At 35.5% G+C, this 20,276-nt stretch overlaps 1 protein-coding gene across 3 annotated transcripts in view; it reads right to left on the bottom strand.

Moving 5' to 3' along the window:
- LOC129258679 (MAM and LDL-receptor class A domain-containing protein 1-like) overlaps positions 1-20,276 on the bottom strand; it is a 24,741-nt gene extending 4,465 nt beyond the window's left edge. Inside the window, exons 1-9 of one of the 3 annotated variants that reach the window (XM_064112039.1) lie at positions 20,070-20,276; positions 17,905-18,001; positions 16,476-16,597; positions 15,616-15,738; positions 11,624-11,702; positions 10,850-11,029; positions 1,034-1,147; positions 561-674; positions 27-149 (exon numbers count right to left, since the gene is read on the bottom strand). In XM_064112039.1, the coding sequence (XP_063968109.1) occupies positions 27-149; positions 561-674; positions 1,034-1,147; positions 10,850-11,029; positions 11,624-11,702; positions 15,616-15,738; positions 16,476-16,597; positions 17,905-17,938 (889 nt within the window). In that variant the 5' untranslated portion in view covers positions 17,939-18,001; positions 20,070-20,276. Of the gene's footprint in view, positions 1-26; positions 150-560; positions 675-1,033; positions 1,148-10,849; positions 11,030-11,623; positions 11,703-15,615; positions 15,739-16,475; positions 16,598-17,904; positions 18,067-20,069 lie in introns of all 3 variants that reach the window. The other 2 variants (XM_064112036.1, XM_064112038.1) reach the window with 2 other exon arrangements.

Raw genomic sequence — 20,276 nt, 5'->3', positions numbered from 1 at the left:
AATTAGAAATTGGAATTGAAAAATACCGTTTTTCAGGAGTGACCTCAATAGAGGTACTGCGAAGGGCATTAGAGCTGGCAGAGGTGATAGAGGGGTGGATGATGTTAGCATCTGTGGTTGTAGACAGTGTTGGCTGTACCAAGTCACTTCTGCAAGATTTAACATTGCGCTGTGTTAAGAGAGCTGAATGAATTCAAATACTCAAATAATGAAATTGAAACATGTATTCAAATGATTATAGCAAAAAGCTGTAAAGAAATCTAGAAAGATGTTCTGTATTTAAAAGAACAAATTGTAAAGTATAGTTAGTCTGTGAGTTATTCCATAGGTGCAATGAAAGCTGAATATACATGTATAACATATTTTTCTATTATGAGGTTGCTATATTTATATTTATACTTATATTTATGTATTTATATTATGCAATATATATATGTCATATGATATACATGAAATATTATCTTTCAAAATTTTTTAATTATTTATATCATAATTCGTATGTCAGACAAAAATCATTTGAAAAAGAGAAAGTAGAATTAGAAATTGGAATTTAAAAATACCGTTTTCCAGGAGTGACCTCAATACAGGCACTGTGAAAGGCATGAGACCTGGCAGAGGTGAAAGAGGGGTGGATGCTGGTAGCATCTGTGATTGTGGACAAAGTTGGCTCACTTCTGCAAGAATCAAGATTGTGCTGTGTTAAGAAAGCTAAATGAACTCACAAACTCAAATGATAAAACATGACAATTAAGCATCATAATTCTTTAAATATTAAACATGTAAGAACATAGGTGTAAAGAAATTAAAAAAAAAAGTTCTTTATTGAAAAGAACCAATTGTAAAGTTTAGTATTTGGGTCCTTCTATTGGTGCAATGAATGTTAAAATATAAACATAATATTATTTTGATGTTATTTGTATTTATGTAAATTTATGCTATTACATATGTTATATAGATATGCATATGATATATCGGAAAAGTTTTATTTAAAAATACAAGAAATATAGTTGTGAAATAAAAAATTGAAAAATACCGTTTTTCAGGAGTGACCTCAATACAGGTACTGTGAAGGGCATGAGAGCTGGCAGAGGTGAAAGAGGGGTGGATACTGGTAGCATCTGTGATTGTGGACAAAGTTGGCTCACTTCTGCAAGATTTAACATTGTACTGTGTTAAGAGAGCTGAATGAATTTAAATAGTCAAATAATAATACATGATAATTAAGCATTAGAAAATTTTAACCGAAATAACACAGGGCACATGGAAACTTTTGTGTGAGTGAGGGGGGGGGGGTACATCAGTTCTGCATCTGCCTTGTAATAATGCATGATTTTATGAAGGATTAGTTGCCAAAGTTTAAATCATGAACATCATTCATTGTCAAAAGTGAGATGAAGGGTGATAATTAGCAGTGTATGGCAAAAGAGGTTTTCTGCATTTTTTTTCTTCTCAATACCAACGATAAAAGGGCTGCATTAACATCCCCCCCCCCCCTTCCCGAAAACATCCTTGTTACTATTTTCTTAAAAACATCAAATGTGGCATTCATAATGGGACAGGATTACAATTTTTTAAATCGGGGGGGGGGGGGGGGCAGGTGGTTCTAATTTGCCTTTCTCAATAATTTAAGCACAGAGGGGGGGGGTGCAAGTTACACGCCCTATACCCATTTTCCCTCTCTTTGCTTTTTCTCTTTTTTTAATATTGTTTTTCTTTGTTTTGTTTTTGGGGCTTTCTGATCTTCATGATTCTTCTTTTCCTTTCCTTTTTTCTTTTCTATTTCCCCCCTCTCTTCCCTTCCTCTTTTTGGCACCCCCCTCCCCCCATTCAACTACCCGCTACATGGGGACCCGGGCCCCAAAAGCCCTCCCCTATATGTGATTGATCTTGATAAGTGTTATATCTAGGCTTTAGTAATTCAATGAAATAGTCCGAAGTACAAGTGGGAAGCATTGGTGAAATAAATTTCATTAATTTCAATAGGGCCTATCATTATTTATTTTTATTTAAATGAGGGGTGATTATGCCCCCACCCATCCCAGCTCCCGGTCGGGTAGCGCTCGCGCGCGCGATGCGAAACGACAATGCTTAAAGTATAGTATACGGGCCGCGCCGGCTGCGCTGGCCGTCAAGTTAGCTACGCGCATCAAAGCCCATCATATCTATATCGACGCAACATTTTCCCCATAATATACGTCGAAATCGTGGAATTTGGACGGAGAGGCCAGAGGGCTGATGGGGTGGCTCTCCTCCTCCCGTCATCCTCCTCTTTTTTTAGAAGTCTGCCCATTCAGCCTTCCCGGCTAGCTTGATCCTTTTCCATTGATCTCTCAGTTCTTTTAGGCTCCTCCTCTCGCCATACCGGGCGCGGAATTCACGGAAAATCTCCTCCCAGGCCCCGATTTTGGCCGAGTTGGCCTGGAAATCGTTCCTCTTCTTTTCGATAATATCTATTTTATCCCCAACAAGGTGAACGAGGAGGGTTTTTTCAGTACTGTCCCAGTTTCTTTTCCTCGCCTTCTTGTGACTTTCCTCCATATTGTAACTTGTTGAAGGAATTTATCTCGAGTATAACTTAGTAGTAGCAGAAGATTATCACAACTCAACGGACCCTTATTTACTGCGCATGTGTAATAGCAGCAGACCAAATTTCTGCTTCAATTGCACATGCGCAGTAATCCACTACCACTACGACCACCAACTTAAACCCGCGGTCTAAAGCTAGACCGCGGGTTTAAGTTGGACTACACTTAAACCCGGGGTTTAACTAAAACGGAGTTTCAGAAACACAAATCGCGCAAAACTGGAGTTAGTACGGACCCGCGGTCTAAGTGTGGATTAGTTAGACTCTAGTTTAACTTAGACCGAGGTTTAAGTTAAACCCGACTTCAGAATACGGGCCAGTAGGTACAATATATATAGGCCAATTTGATCCCCTCAAATTAAGATGACCTTTGACCTTGTTCAGGTGACCAGCAATAAGTTGATATTAAAAGTAAAACTCGATTAGGCCTACCCTTACATTAAAATTTCTTGGGGAAAATACAATTATTTTGATAAATTTTTTACCCTAAATGACCTTTGACCTTGATCATGTGACCTTCAACTCGGTCAGTGAAACTTGATTGCCCTAATGCCAAAGTTTTAAGAAAAGATCCCAATATATCAAGGCTCAGCTATAACATGCGAGACAAAAATGATGAAAACAGCTCAATCATATTTGAATATTTGCCCTTTTAGCAGTCCATACTATGCTGGGATGATTTGGCTGAAGTTAGAGGCCGGTAATGTATACAGATATTTTACGCCCCTAAAACCCAGGATTACCAAAAAGTGAACAATTAGGAAGCAAACGACTTGCGAAAACTCAAAACTATTTCCAATAAAAACCATCGTCGTGAGCTAAAAATGGTGGCTATAAAGCCTATATTACATGATGTAAATCTCCATCTGCTACCATTTGAGACCTCGTATATTCAATTCACGCCAGACTTTCGGGCGAGAGTTTCTCTGAAATTTCGATTCCTACCGAAGATCTCAGCAGGCATGAAAAGAACTAGAATCTAGATAACGTTTAGGCTAGACATATTGAGTTTAGAAAGACATTCACTCCATTAACCCGTTCCCTTTGAATTCACATATCAAGACAATAGGACCGTAGCCTCTAGTAAAAGTAGTAGGCCTAGATCTAACGTTAGAGTCTAGTCCTCGATCATTTTGTAAAAAAGATGTTTTTCCCAAACTCGTTTCTACTAATAATACGGTACTACACTAGTTCTTATGTTTCCTTTTATTTTTTTAAACTTGAAAGTTGGGCCTACCGCCTTGATCTAGATCTAGACCAAGTCTAAGTTAATCTAACTTAGAGTTAGACGTAGGGCCTACCCCGGGGTCTGAACGTCGCCACTTCGGACAGCCTCGGAGTCGGACTCGGCAACATAGATCTAGAGGGGAGTAGAGATCTAGTCTAAGTTGGGCCTAATTCATCGGTAGATCTGATTACAGGTCTTGGCTAAAGCTAAAAGAAAACATTTCTACCTCCCAGCCTATCTAGCTTAGGTCTAACTTGTTATAGACCTAGACTAGACTTGGATCTAGGCCTACAACAAAGTCAAAGCGACCTGTAGAATCTATACTATAGGCCTAGTATAGGCTTAGTATTATTTCAGTCAGGGTCTTAAGTTAAGGCCAACTGGCCAAAGGGTTTATTTAATTTTGGAGGTTAGCTTTTGTTTGGCCTAACGTGCAGATTTTCCATCGGAGCACTTGTCATCAGAGCAAATGTCATGAAACTATTTTAAAGACACTAGGTCAAGACAGCTTTAGTCTAGATCTAACACTTGTATGATTCAATAACATTGAAAGTTCGCAGAATAGTAGGTTTAACAAATATGAAATTTAGATCTACTTTTGATGTAGATCTAGATCTACTTACATTTAGTTCCAGATCTATGTACGTCAGAGTCTATGACTAGATCTAGATATATACGCTATAGTCCAAGTGTTATGTTTTTTTTTTTTTACAATAGCTTGTATTGCTAACATTTCTGTCTGTGTATTGTTTTAATCAACAGACATAGAACATGATGCTGCTTCACATCCTCTTTTAAAGACTCAAGAATTACAAGACCAAATTAAGCTGCAGGACCCTCCTGATTCAAAAAGATAAAAAAAACAATAATCATCCTATATATCAAACTGAATGACTTCAAGTATTTACATACCAAATAACTTTATCCAAGAATGATTCCGGATGTCAATGATTTCATAATCCTACAATGGTTATATTAAAACCCATTTCAAATTTCAATACCCATGTTCAATAATTTACAAGATAATTGTTTAGTAAATTCTTTTTAGTGTCAATACACAAATTAATTTCTTTGAAATTTTGCTAACTCATAGATTTTGACATCATTGGCATCTGGAGTCATTAATTTTAGCCATGCCTTATTTCGGTGCAAATCAAAATCTACATCTCTGCAAAGAATACATACTGACTATCCAACCATGAATATGATATCAAATTATTTGGGAGAATATACTCTTTCTAGTGGTATATAATATGCGTTCATGACATATTTTTACCTTAAATTGGGGTTTTGTGAGGTGTCCCTTTTTTTTGTGGGGGGGGGGGGGGGGCTCACACGGTAGACCAAGATCTAAGTTTTATTGAGTAAATGAAAAGAAAATAAGCTCAGAGACTAGGCTGGAGTCGTTTTGACAGGCTCCATTTTCATTTTCACCTGTCATATTTTCACGGGACAATTAATATCACCCACCGGTAGATCTAGCTTGTCAAAATTAAATAAGAAAATCAGAATATACTATACTATAGGCTAAGCAAGTGGAAAGTCATTTGTAATCAATTTATTTGCTTCCTACCCACTCATGAATTCTTCAATCCACACCAGATTTTGTAAAGGCGACTCATTCGGCTTGTGATTTCATTAAGCTTTTATATATTTTTTTATTTCTTTTTATTTTGATGATGGCTTGATTGAATTGCTAACATTTCTGTCTTTTTGTGTGTTTTTTTTTTTCAACAGACATGGAACATGACTCTGCTTCACATCCTTTGTTTTAGAGACTCAGAAATACAAGACCAAATTAAGGGTTTGTTTTTTTTATTCCAATAATAATTTTATGGTGGAAGAATTAGGGAATAATGCATTGACAATATGCCAAACATCCTATATCAAACTGAATTACTGCATGCATTTACAATAGAGTATTGTAACCGCTTCCCCCTCACCACTGACCAAACAAAACCCACAAACAATTTAAGAGGGATAGGGTTATTTTAGGGGTAATTATCCTTGCTGATTGTAGCAGTAGTTTTTACAAATATTGATGTAGTAAATGATGATGTTTATGATAATAATACTTAGAATAATAAATTCATTACGATGACATAACAGTAATGATGAATAAATATGATAATTCAGCACTATAATATGTACATGAAATTGTGTAACAATTTTGGCAATGAAGAATTTTTAACAAAAATAATGATCAATGAATTCGGGGGGGGGGGGGCATGTGACAGTGCATATGTGTTTGTGAGGACAGTAGTCTCTTTCACACCATTTCATCTTAAGCAGATGGGAACGAGCTCTGATCAAAATTTGATCTTTAAACTCAAGAGGAAAATAATTGTTACCTGATTTATGTATTTGGAATAAAATGAATTGAAATAATAATTTTGTCATTGTCACTGAATTAACAAGTCTTCTATAATTCTTTTAGCTGAGAGTTTAGGTGAATCAAGATATTTGAGGAGACACTGAAAGTACTAGTAGAATTAATGGACGAGCAATAGTGAACAAGCAGCATAAATTTAAGAGTAATGAGACCTACATTTTGCAGCCATGGATCAAGGTTGGAGGGGGTGGTAGTTGCAGGTTTTCTCTGTAAAAATCACCCCCATTAAAAAACATAACAAATAATATATAAAGATATTTAAAAAAAATGAATAAATTTGAAAATAAAATAGAAAACAATCCTTTTGAGAACCAGGACCTTTAAGGTGGAGGGCAAAAGACCCCCCCCCCCTTAAAGAATTTTTGATCCATGGCTGTATGTAGATGTGATAGAGAATTTCTAAATATATATTTTTTTTAAATGAGAAAGATACATGGGTGATTTCAAGTTTGCTGTTGAACTTTTGGTGTGGCGTCTTACAAGTTTTACATCATCATCACAGCACCAAAATTACAATCAAATTGATTCATAGATTCATCTCACTTGATGTTGAGCTATTAATGTGATTTGGATTATTTTTGTAAACTCACATTAGGTTTTGGAGGAAGGAAGAACTAAATTGTGCTACGAACACCAACGCCAAAGTTAGAATCACCCAATGTATTTTCTTTTTTTAATGAATTGCGAGAAGAGCTGAGAGGTGGAAAATATAAGAGAAAGAGTTGTGTGTGTGGTTTAATAATGAGAGTGCGATATGGCAAAGAGAGAGCTGAAGAGAGATTAAAAGAATAGATAATGTATTATAATAATAATGTGAAGGGGCATAGGGTGCACAAGAGAATGGACAGAGCCAATTGACAATTTACCCACAAGGAGAAACCATAAAGGGCCATTTTATTCTTTATTTATTTTGAGAGGAGGCGGGGATAAATGAGGGAGAAACAATTTATAAAGAGTGGGGAAGAGGAATAAGATGAATAGAGATGACTTTTAAAGACAAAAATTAGGCCAATCAGAGTGTGTGTGGGGGGGGGGGGCAAAGCCGATCAGTGCGCCCCCCCCCCCCAATTTGACAGGCTCAATTAAAAATTGTAATGTAAAGTGTGTCCCCCTTCTGAAAGTGAAGACCCCCCTTTTTTTTTGCTTTTCAAATTTTTCCTTGAGAAAATGTGCCCCCCTTTGGAAAAATCCTAGATCCGCCCTGCCTGAAACTGATGAAGTTCGGTAATGACATGTCACTTATCTGTGCTCTTAAAAAGAGTGAACACAAAGAAATTAGATTTACCCCCCCCCCTGCAAAAAAAGAATTAAATGATCATTATCAATAATTGGAAAGGCTTAGCGTAAAAAACACACTATTAATTAATTACAGAAAATAAATAGGTTCTAATTAAATCCAATCCTATTTTATAAAGAAATTTTGGATTCAGAATTTGTTTTTACTATATCATTACTAACATACACTGCGATGTGAAACATGCCTCTAGTGATTCTGATCTGGAGAACAGCAGAGAAAGGTCGTATTTTTTTTTTAATGAAAGAACCAAATTACAAAACCAGTAAGTGAAACGTTCAAACTGAAATACATTGTTATTATTTATATTGGCGTATTGTTATTGTGAAATAAACTAGTTCGTAAATATCTTCCCCTTTCATTTACACCGATGTTAAAAAGAAGATAAAAACAGGCTGATTCACCCCCCCCCCCCCATCTCCAGGTTAAACAAGATTAAGAAAAGTGTCAGGCTGCGGTGCTAGTGTACGTTGCATGTAAACTGCATTCTATGCACGGATTGAAAAACGATGCATGCATGATGACTCATTGTAGTGAAGAACGCTGATTGGTCAATAGTAGTAAGAAGTAGATTAATCACGTGATTAATATATTAAATTTCATGAATAATTAACGCAAAGTTGACCTCGCTCAATGCGCATGCGTGACGCTGATCTCCACTTTCTGCTTCGTCATATAAAGAGTCTATTGGGATGTGTGGAGCAGCGAACTGATGAATTATTCATGTATATGCAAATGGGGGCTTAGGATTTGCCCAAATGTCTCCGACAAAATGGCGGAGCTTCGGGGGCCTGCCCACGCGCACTCCCGCGCGCGCACAAACCCTCGCCGACACACCATTCTCTAACTGAGAGATGGCATGCATATGAGTTTAATTAAATAAGTGAAATAGGGCAGTTCACTGGATGGGACACGATTAAAAAAAAAAATCAAAACACCCCCACACACCCATACTCGCAATACACACATTGATATTCCTCCGCAGGGAGAGAGCATGGTACCCACTGGGCAATTTGTTACCGATTACCAATTTTACCGGTTATTACCGGTAATATCACCCGGAAATTTGAGTAACACCAAATATTACCGTTATTACCATGTTATTACCGAAATTATAATTCCTGTTGATACCTGTTACTGTTATCACCCTGATGAAACCTACATTTACCTAGTTACAACAGGGTGATGAGGGGTAATAAGGGTAATGTTGAATGACTTTGATTGGTTATAACATTGCAAACTTTAGTAATAAGAGCAATCTTACAGCAATCCCAGCGAAATTTTCAAAGTCCAAAAAATTACTGTTATCACCCTGATGAAACCAACATTTTACCCAGTTACAAACAGGTTGATAAGGGGTAATGGGTAATGTTGAAACGCTTCCATTCCCAGACAGCAAAGTATCTGGATCACATACGGTTCTTATCTGGGATATCTGGGTCCCATATGGGCCCACATGGAACCCAGATGAAAACACATACTTGAACCCACATGGTGCCCAGATAGGACTCAGATGGAAACGAGACCTCCAACCCATGCGGAACCCATTAATATTGGGTAAATGGAGTAATATCAGATGGTAATATCAGGAAAATGCTGGGAATATTAGTTACTCATGAATATTCATTACTACAATAAATGGCCAAAATTTTAGCTAATATAGCTGCAATAATTAATGTGTTTATGTTTATGCAATTATTCCACCCAGAAAATTTTCAGAAAAATGTGTAGTTTATATATCATATTATTCATAATCATGACATTAATTTTAGAAATGTTTTAGGGTTGAATAATTGTTAACCATAATTTGTCAAGTGTTGTAAACTCGCTCAATATATAGAAGTAAATGACAGGGTTTGGTGGATAGGTGTAGGATAGGATTAGGATTAGGATGTAGGATTTTAGGATAGGATAAGATGATATGGCTTAGAGTATGGAGTTGTAAAAATGTGCTTCAATGACCCTAATGACACTAATTGTTTTTTTAATGAGCCGACATTAATTGGGTAATATTGGGTAAATGGAGTAATATCGGGCAGTAATATCATGAAAATAACTGGAAATATCGGTTACATCATACTGGGTAATATTGGGTAAATGGAGTAATATCGGGTCCGGGTAATAACGGGGAAAGATTGGTCTACTATTTCCCCGTTACTACCCACTGGTGTTACCGTGGTAATAACTACGTTATTACCTGTTACAACCCGGGTAATATCGGGTAAAATGCCCAGTGGGTTTACCCCGGAGAACCATATAAAATGAAATAAGTTAAAAACCCGAGAAGAGGAGCTATATTATTGGAAAGAGTAAACCGAGAAGAACAATTTGAAAAAAAAGTTATGGACGTTTACAAGGTCTTGTCGTACTTTCCATGGGAATCCAGTAAATTGGCAAACTAGAATCGCTGATTTTGTGGAAACTCTCCATTTTTCCCCCCATTTTTTTTTTCCCCCATTATCTGTCCAATTGCATCTTGCCTCCTTCTGAGCATATCATATGTCATGGGAAAATATAATTCACACCACATGTCAAGGCCAGGTGGATATTACATGTATGTGAAATATGTAAAGTATAGGGGGAAATGTGAAAATTTGTGTACAAAACAAATGCAGACTTGTCCACAGTATCCTCCATTTTGAAGCATGTTTGCCCATTGAGAATCCACATAGAAAGTACAAGGCTTTCCAAACTTTCATAACTCGCTTATTCTATATATAACAGATCTGGACGAAAACTGTTTTAGATTGCTCCTCTCATTTTATTATTTCTGATAACATGCATGGATTCTCTTCTTGTATTTTAGTTTCCTTTATAAGTCACAGTGCCGCACACACACACACAAAAGAAACACTTAAAATACACGCACACACACACACACCCATCTCTCTCACCACACACTCTATCATATTGGCAGAAATAATACTTAAAAAAAAAAAGAATTTCTGGCATGTTTTACAATTTCACATGTCTTGCGTGCGAGTTTTGGATTTCACCGTATCCAAGATCATGATTCCCGATTATGTAACTTTATTGTCAATTTTATCATCATTAAGCATGTTAAGTGAAGTAAAATAATGGGCCTACATGTGAGTGCGGTTCACTTTTAGATAAAGACTAGTTAGCGACATCAGACTAATATAGACATATTAAGTTGTCTATATGAATGAATTTGTCTTTGAGTAAAGGTTCAAATTCGATTTAGCAAGCAATCACAAGAAAAAAAAAGAGTTTGGAGTATCATTCTTTAGGCAGCTGATATGAAATAGAAACATCATGGCAAAAATGAATGCCGACCGAGATCTTCCAAGTTTGACAGTGTCTTCAATTACTCATACTACCGTGATTTACCTCTATATGATTCGGAACACGTCGATGGTGATGATGATGGACTTTGAAAAGTTGTCTCTGTTGACGTAGCAATGTGCGATGTTGGAATATTGGAAAGTGACGTAGCAGCATGTGGAGATGAAGCCGAAGATGTTGAAGATATAAGTGATGAAGAAGTAGTCACTGACTCTGGGGATGTCGCTGATGGATAAGAAAAAAACACAATGCAAAACATTTCACTAAAGGTTAACATGTTTAAGTGTAAAAAAAAAAAATTGATACTCAAGAAAAAAAAATTATTCATAAAAAAAAGAAAAAGATTTGAAATCAAGCGTAATGACTCATAAGACGTGGTATTACATGCATGTATGTTACGATTCTATCCATTAAAGTTAAGGATAAAAAAATGAAATTACCTTATCTATTCTAAATTCAGAGTAACCTACTGTCGTAGCAAAGTAGTTTACTACTATAAACGTCATTCTGGTTTGGTTTTTAATGATCGCATTTTATAAACATATATAGATGGCATACCTCTACAAATCATAAGGGGAAAAGATCTTTATGAGGAACAACATAACATGTATACAAACAAATGGTTAATCATTTGCTTGGTTGAAGAAAACGAGTATCAACAAAATATCAATAAAACTAAGAAAAAAGAAGAAGAGATAATTCCCCCACGCAAAAGAGGGATAGGGACACTAGACAGTTGCATTAACAATATAAAAAAGTAAACTTAGTATCATAAGGCCTACTTTTTTCTAGTTGCGACTCCGTAATTCGTACACTTACCCATAGGAATATCAAATATGTTGATATCATCAATTCCCACATCGGCCTCATCTGATACTCTTGTTGCGGTGAAAGCAATCTGCAAATTCAAGCATGTTTAATGTTTAATATGAAAAGAACTTAAGTTGAAGGAAGCAGGTGTTCTACGCTCTTGATGTCGTTTCGAAGAATATTATAGTTAAAAAAGGGAACAAAAGAAAACCTAAAAGGAACAAACGATATTTAGCACCATGAGAAAGAAAAAGAAAATAGTAAAGAAAGAATAATCTTGTTGATTGACCTGCGAAGTCCAGATCCCTATTTGTCATTTAGCTAAACAAAACATGTTCATAAAATATCGTTTTTTCCCCTTTTGAAATATCCTAATGGGGACGCGGTCGTCGAGAAGTCATTATCGGCAGTATATCATTCAACGCAATTGTACATGTTTAGGGACACTGCATGAGAGAAAGAAACAGCTACTACACAGCTATATATAGAAAGAAATAGCTACACTAACAAATTCATAACAAAATACAACCATGCAGAAACAACACAATTGCCACAGCTCTCCATATTTTTGTTCAAAATGAAATGTTGCCCATTGGAGGCAAGCGGTTGTTGGACTTTCAAAGCATATACACAACAAAAAAGTAAGTCCCCCCTAAATCAAATTGCTGTAACTTTTGAACGAAATAATTTTAAAATATGAAATTTCGCAAGTGGTTTTCTATTCTCATTAAGCAACTCCTGGAGAAAAATGAGATTCATCGATTGAGTCATGCATGAGTAATCAAAGATTGAATTAAAAATGACCATTTTTGAAAGTCACAAGAGTCGTTTTTCAGATTGTGTAAATACAAAGTTGGGCAAAGGTTGTTTTTAGGTGAATCTTATGGTGTTAATGCTGTTTTACTGTCCATCGTTTAGCCACTTCACACAAAATTTTGATATCGTATGTTTATGGTTGAGTGAGCACGATGTTTTGTGACGTATCATCATAGGAGTTTATGGCAGTATCACCTATACAACCTGTTAAATCATGTTAAAATTGGAAAATGTTGGTGGCTCCCCAATGACTCGGCCCCTCCCCATTTCAAAATTCTGGATCCACCACTGATTTGTCCATAAATTCAACTGATCCTGAGAAATTGTTAGGAAAAAGATGCATTTATGCAGTATAAAGAGTGTTCATTCCCAAGTTTTCAAATGTGCTCGCTCAACCATGAAAATGAAAAAAAATCGGAAAGTGTGTGGTGATAAAACTGATGGATGATAAAAACAACAGCAATTAAGTCACATTTGAAACCGAATATGCCATCATTATTCTCTTAATAACCCCCTTAAAATGAGTCTGTGACATTGAAAATGCCTCTTTTCCCACTTTGATGCATGCTCACTCATCCATGAATAAACATATCGATTTCATTTTTGCACAGAATTCTGCCCATAGGTTGATAAACATAACTGCAAAATGACATCGCTAAAGACAGCCTTGAATTTTTTTTCAATCATATTGAATAAGGGGTCACTTATTCTTAAACATATGCACCCATAGTGTACACAATGTCTATGAGAGAGGAAGTCAAAATTTTAACAAAAATGAAATGAGGGTTTGTTTCATGGACGGTTTTGTTACTTCTGCCAACATTTTTTTCATAAAACTTTGCACATAGCTTTTAGATTAACACTATCCAAAAGGCGCGCACACCAAAATAATCATTCGATATGGCACAGAGCGGGGCCAAGGCCTTAAACTTTCTTCTCATTTGCATAATTTTCGAAATAATATTGTGTGCTCACTGAAGCATTAGACATCGGGATTTTCATAAAAATCATATCAAATGAACGATGGAAGGAGGTTTGTGACAGATATCCATAGTTAGCAATTGCATTTTTTCCAATAACGTAAAAAAAGAGCTAATAGCATTCCACATGTTCATTTAAGCGTGAATGTTTAATGACACGCATTTGAATCATTGAAGCATGTTAATTGGTCATGAACATAGCAAAAAAAGTTGAGGAAAGATCATTTCAGTTACCAAAATGAAACAATACTTGCCTATGATATTTGAAATTCGTATTTTTTGCTTTAACTAAATGTTCATTGATCCGTGAAACGATGAATGTTGTTGAAGATACTCTTCCCAAAAATAATTGTCTTCATATTCGATCATTTTTATCGATAGAACTGTGTAAAAAAATCCAATCAATATAGAAAATGTTAACTTGTGTTTGTTTAACCGTGAAATTTAGCAAAAACCTTCTGTCGTCTTTTAGAAAGTACCTTTTACAAGCCTTCTGACAATTTTTCATAATGAGAATGTGGAATTCGTTCCAATAAAGTGGAATCAAAATTATGATATTTGGCTTGTGACTTTTGAAAAGTGACAATTTTGCCTTCTGGCGGTGCTCACTGAAGCATGAAATAAAATACGTCCATGACATTTACTCAGAGGGTAGCTTATAAAATTACCTACACGCTCATGTAAAAATATATTAAAAACTCGCATTGGTTCGGAAATAATGGATGTTTGTTTAAGGGGGGACTGACTTTTTTGTTGTGTATATATACATGTACATGACTGTGAAGAGCTCACTTGCTAAATTGGTTAGGTCAATTTATCATCAAATTTGATTTTTATGTCTCAATGTATTGATATTTAGTAGCTCTATAAGATGATTCCAAAGAAAATTTGAAATTCCCATTAAAAAGTGAACTAAAATGGCAAAGAAAATCCCTTTTTTCAAAAGGGGTTAGGTCCATTTCAGTTTAGTTGCAAAAGGGGTTAGGTCCACATAGAATTTTTTTTGGAAAAGAATATCTAAAAATATGAAGACAGGTAGATTTCTTTATACCCAATTGTATGTTCTCATGGTAGGGTATCATGAAAATTAAGTTTCGCATAAGAATATTGCAATATGGGAGAATTAAAAAATGATTTTCTTGGAGTGGACCTAACCCCTTTTGCAACAAACTCTTCTGAAGAACTCATTTGCCAAAAGGGGTTAGGTCCTTTTTTCATAAATTTTATTGTTTTCTGTCTCTAAACCTCTAAATTTTTATTCGCTCTGATGATACCAAAGAAAATTTGAAATTCAAATGAAAACGTGATGAAAGTGGCAAAGAAAAATCACTTTTTAATAAAAAGAGATTGGATTCATTTAAGTTTGCTTGCAAAAGAGGTTAGGTCCACGATGATGATTAAAAAAATATATATAGAAAAAAATTGAAAACAGGTATATTTCTTTTATACCAAATTTTGTGTTCACACGATAGGGTAGTACATCATGACAATTTAGTTTCTCATAAGAATATTGCAATAAATGAGAATAAAAAACATGGTTTTTCTCGGAATGGTCCAAAGTGGACCTAACCCCTTTTGCAACTAAACTCTTCATGTAGATGTCTCAAATTTTTTAGGGCCATATTTCTGTAGATCGCATTCTTACAGGCCTACTACATCACAAAAATATATGTAAGAAAAAATGTCATGAATTTCAAAGGCCAATGGGGGGGGGGGATCAAAGAAGCCGATTGGTACATGTAGTAGGGCATCCAATTCCATGCGGGTAGTATCAATTCAGGTCAATCATGTCAATAGCCTATCATGAATGCATATGTGGATCAGATAATTACGTAGTCCTAGTCTCCAATGGGTACAAGCCGATCATTACATTAAAGCCAACAGAACATTTAATACTTCTCGTGTTGGATCAATACTTGATTCTGCTCAAACAGGAATTTAATTCAGATGGGGAAAATAATGGTTAGTTGCTTTCTCCACCAATCATTGTACCATCTTCTGTCAGTCTCGAAGTCTATATTTTACATCATGTTCTGCCTTTTTTTGTTTTAATTCTTAGTTATTCGTTTTCATGTTTTTGGTTGTTACATTGTTATCATGTCAATCTATTGTAACTATTGGGATTCCTGATGATTTTTTTTAAATAAAAGCATAAATATTACGCTGGGCGTATTTATTTGACGACATCTACTTTTAGTTGCATACCTGAAGTGGTAGGTCTCCACAAGACACTGTCATGTTTTGTTCATGCCATTGGTTTCCCTGATCTCCATCCAGAATGAAGACTACCTTCCCTCCTTGACACACAGCAATTTTGAGTCTTCCATTCTAAATATAAGACATGGAATTTCAGCACATTGATTGATCAGATTCATTTAATATTCGCAATTCTTGAATCATCGGTATAACTGAAACAAATATATACAAATAAATGAATAAATAAATAAACAATACATAATAGATATTTAAATAGAATAAACAGATAAAAATATAATAGAAATAAAGTAAAAGGAATAAAAAAAATGAATGAAAAACAATTTAAAATAAATGTGAGATAAAGGGAATGAGAAAAAAGAAAGAAAGTGAATTTAGTGTGGGATATCTTATTTTACTTTTTATAAAGTGAGGAAAAAATATAGAAATACGCACACTGAGAAAAACTAAGAAATATTCTGGTCAATTTCATCGTCAAGGGGGCCCTCATTAAAGAAGACTCTATTTTACTTTTTTCATATCAATTTAATTTTTGTTAACTTACGCATTATGTAACTCGAATATCTTATTTTTTGTATAGAAGGAAATTTCTCCTCCAAATTTGGGTTTATTCATCGTTTGTTCACACTGGCACGCTATTCTCCGACCGACACAAAGTAAGGTTTGATTTATACTTTTTTACTGTGATTAAAAGTGAATTTGATTAAGCTTTGCTTTCTATCAGTCTACGTAAAATAACCACGCCCCCCCCCCCCACCCCCTTCCCGCGTGTTTGTTCAGATGCATAAAATTTGAATGTTTTTTTTTTTCACAGAATGGGGCATAGATATATAAATGACCATTGTACTTACACCATATAAGTGATACCAGAAAGTTAACAATGCTTGAGCACCTGTCAGATTAAATGGAGGGGTTGCTATAGTAGCCTTCTGACCAATACTCCCATCATTTGAGTCTGACCACAAGAACCTCCCTGCATAAATCGAAACATCATCATCACATTGGATAAGTATGACAATCCTACATGCTATTCCGTGATAACTGTGGCATATAAAATTGGACGCATACGATATCTTTTTTCAACTTCAAATAGACATAATAAAATGGTTTGGGTTATGGATGCAATATTGCTACACTTTATTGGTACACTTTAAAAAAATGGCATAAAAAATTACCTAAATATACATTTATATATGATCAATTTGAGGTTACACATAGCTCTGGAACACTGGTGCCATAGAACCAAGGAATAACGAAGTTATGACATTATGCTATGATCATGAGACAAAATACAAAAAAGTTGCTTTAGCAAATCGCAAATTGGTTGGTTGTACTGCGTGAAACGATATTTATAACTTTCAAACGACATATTTCTGACCACTGCACCAGATAAAATTTGCTATACTATTCTGTTTATAATTAATTTAAGTCAATGCTTGATTTGTACTTCGTTCTTTTTGTCTATTTCGCTAATACGTTTTGAGGCCGCTACCCTAGTCAAGCACTGCTTATGGTAGCGGTCTCCAGCATTTTTTTTTTGTCTACTCAACAAAGTACAACTTATAATATTGCAAACTAATACTATCTATATACATTTTTGCAAATGAATGATTATTTGTATTTTTTTTTGTAAAAAGAAATGTATCACTATTTTTTTCTTTATGTTGTACATTATGTTTGTTAATTATTTCTGTTGGAAAAATGCTGAAATAAAATCAAATCAAAATCAAATCAAATTCTAGATAAATTTGACCCAAATAAAAACAAAATTGTGCGGTTAAAATGAAAGAATATTGTGATAGAAAATGGCAAATCGACGTACAGGTCACGTCATATATATTTTTAAGCGCCCCCCCCCCCCTTGTGGCGCTGCGCACTACGGTAAGTCCTCTATCTTCCTCATCTACCTTATTTGCTTATAATATCCTGTGATATGATTAACGCTCTAAAGATTTAACAGGTTTAATGCAAAACATATGCGATATACCATGTATCCTATCCCGATCTTCTTGAACATGTCGTTTGTCATATAGGTCCTGTGTTTGATTTTTTTTAAGCGTCTTCTTTATCAATTCAACCAAAAAAGATCAAATATAATGAAATGATAAAAGAAATAATTAGTGACAACTCCTTTACTCTTATTTTCGTTTCGCCGATGTTATGAATATAAAATATATCCGTTTTGTGAAATTATCAAAATTTCTTTGTCACAATTTGGTTGTTTCATTTCAATAAATGGATATGACCTAGCTATCCTATCCATACAATGGAATTCCATACCTTCCCCACCAAGATTTCCTGTATGATCATCCATAGGACCTGTGTTTGATTTGCCAGAGGTTGAAGTCAGTTTCCAGTCAAAGTCATCATCTGCACTCTGCTTCATGCCACAGAAGGTCCCATCCGTACGAGTACCGAAGTCACAGGAAAAGAAAATATCATCTAATTATAATGGCAAATGAAAAAGGCAATTACATTTGTTTCAGCTCTTTATATGAGGCTGATAATCAAGACCTGAATGCTTTAGTTATTTTGTTGAATTAGTTCTGTACTTAGACGAAAATAAATTGGGGCCGATTTCAAAAGTTGCCTCATCACTTATACCCAGTTGTTGTGTGTCCGGACAGGTTGTGTGTCCGGACGATCAATTTTAGAAAGTCATTTGGAAAAATTTACAAGGAAAGTTTTATCAATTTTTGGTACAAAATGTCAGGAAATATTATAGAGAACAAAATAGAAGATGATTACAACTATTGATTTCGTATTTGTAGTGTAATCCAATGACAAAAAAGAAGGCTTCAAAAATATAAAGTGTCCGGACACCCGATCCCCCATCCTACTATATAGAATTAGGATGTCCTAAAACCTTTGCAGTGTTCATGAGGTATTAAATATTGCCCATAACGATAACTATAGCTCGTTATCTAGCCGTTCTTTTATTCTGAGCCTGAAGCTACATGTTCTGAGGGATTGGCACCTGAGGTAATATGTCCCTGGAGGGCCTCGGAGCTTGAATATGTAATTGCAACTATCTATATCTCCTGGTGAATATTTACAAGAAAATACTGTAGGCCTATATCGCCCTACTAGCATGACTAGTATTGATGAAGCGGTTGATAGTAGTATATTATATCCTACATAAATTAAATTATGTACGCTGATTGGTTTAAATAGCATCATGTGACCAAACATATTCTCACTATTTTGCGATGATGTCGAAAATGTAACGCCCACCGAAGAAAATGATTCCGTGACGTCAATGATGGAATAGTCGACTATTCCATCATTGACGTCACAGATCATAATGGCGCAAGCACTAATACGCGTTCCGCGCACTGAGCGCGTAGCTAAGCACTTCAGGAAAAGTAGGTCAGTCTGGGGAGCGTTTCATGAAAGGACTTGTCGGACGTTTTATCCGACAAGTCCCATTTTATCCGACAGTTACCATAGTAACAGTACCTCTCAGCCAATCAACATCAGAGAAAGATGTCAGATCTAAAAACTTGTCGGATGAAAATGTTGATGAAACACGGGAAAGTAGGATATAAAACAAATATACCAGGCCTTTATTTCGAAAGTATAGAGATAAATTATTCATCCTCGGTTGTACTGGCAAAATCTCTATTTTTCCCTCGGGGCTTCGCCCCTCGGGAAAAAATAGTAATGCCAGTCCAACCTCGGATAAATAATTCCCGCTATACTTACTCAAAGCCTGGTATATTTGTATAATATACTTCAATACATCAAAGAAATATGTAATTTTTATGTTAAATAATTCTTACGAAACGGCGTCTAAAACTGGTTAAGCCTACATGGAATAGAAAGGTTTCCCCATGAACTTGGGCTTGGCTTCACGACGCCGGGGTGTGGGGGGGGGGGGGGGGGGTATACGAGGCCAATTTTTATACCCCACCCCCTCCCTCATAATTCATTGTTATTAATAGCAACTTAGTTAAAATAGTAAAGAGAAGGCTATGTTTCAGATTACACAGAAAAATAGCCGGGAGTATTCAACTGACGTCGAAAAAACACCTTGATAAAAAGTAAAATACGTTGATATCGGCCTCATAAACTGGTATCTCTATATATATATAATAGAAGACGCCTTCATTCATGTTATGTACATGTGTATTCAAATAAATTGTAACATGGCACCTGCCTATATATTATTACGCGTCTTACTGGAATATTCTTCACCCGACTCGCAATCGGCCGATGTAAAAGTAGAATAGGGCGATGATCGTAACATACCCCAGAGATGGTTTTAGATAGCATAGGGTTAGAGTTAGGATTTTGATAATGTTTTTAGTTCAAAATAATGTAAAGATTAGTTTTAGGGTTGGGTTTTTGCTTAACGTGCATATTTTCCATCAACGCAAATGTCATGTAACCCAAGACATGGCAGATATTTCTAATAAGATCGTTGATGAAATTATTTTACTTACGGTTCTTGGTGAGACAAACAGAATGTATAACAGTGAGTACACAGATCAGAATGGGGTTCATAAATGGCGTCATATCTCTTCCATCAATGCATATGACAATGCTGTATATGACAATGTGATTTCGGTTAGGCCTTCATTGAGAAGCGGACAAGACAAACGCGAAATTCACGCATGCAGTCGGTTTCTGATGTGTTTGTTATTCGTCTC

The sequence above is a fragment of the Lytechinus pictus genome, chromosome 17 (assembly GCF_037042905.1).
Source record: "Lytechinus pictus isolate F3 Inbred chromosome 17, Lp3.0, whole genome shotgun sequence".
Lineage (NCBI taxonomy): Eukaryota > Metazoa > Echinodermata > Echinoidea > Temnopleuroida > Toxopneustidae > Lytechinus > Lytechinus pictus.
The sequence above is the reverse complement of the archived record's forward strand: the minus strand, read 5'-3'. Positions and strand labels throughout refer to the sequence as shown.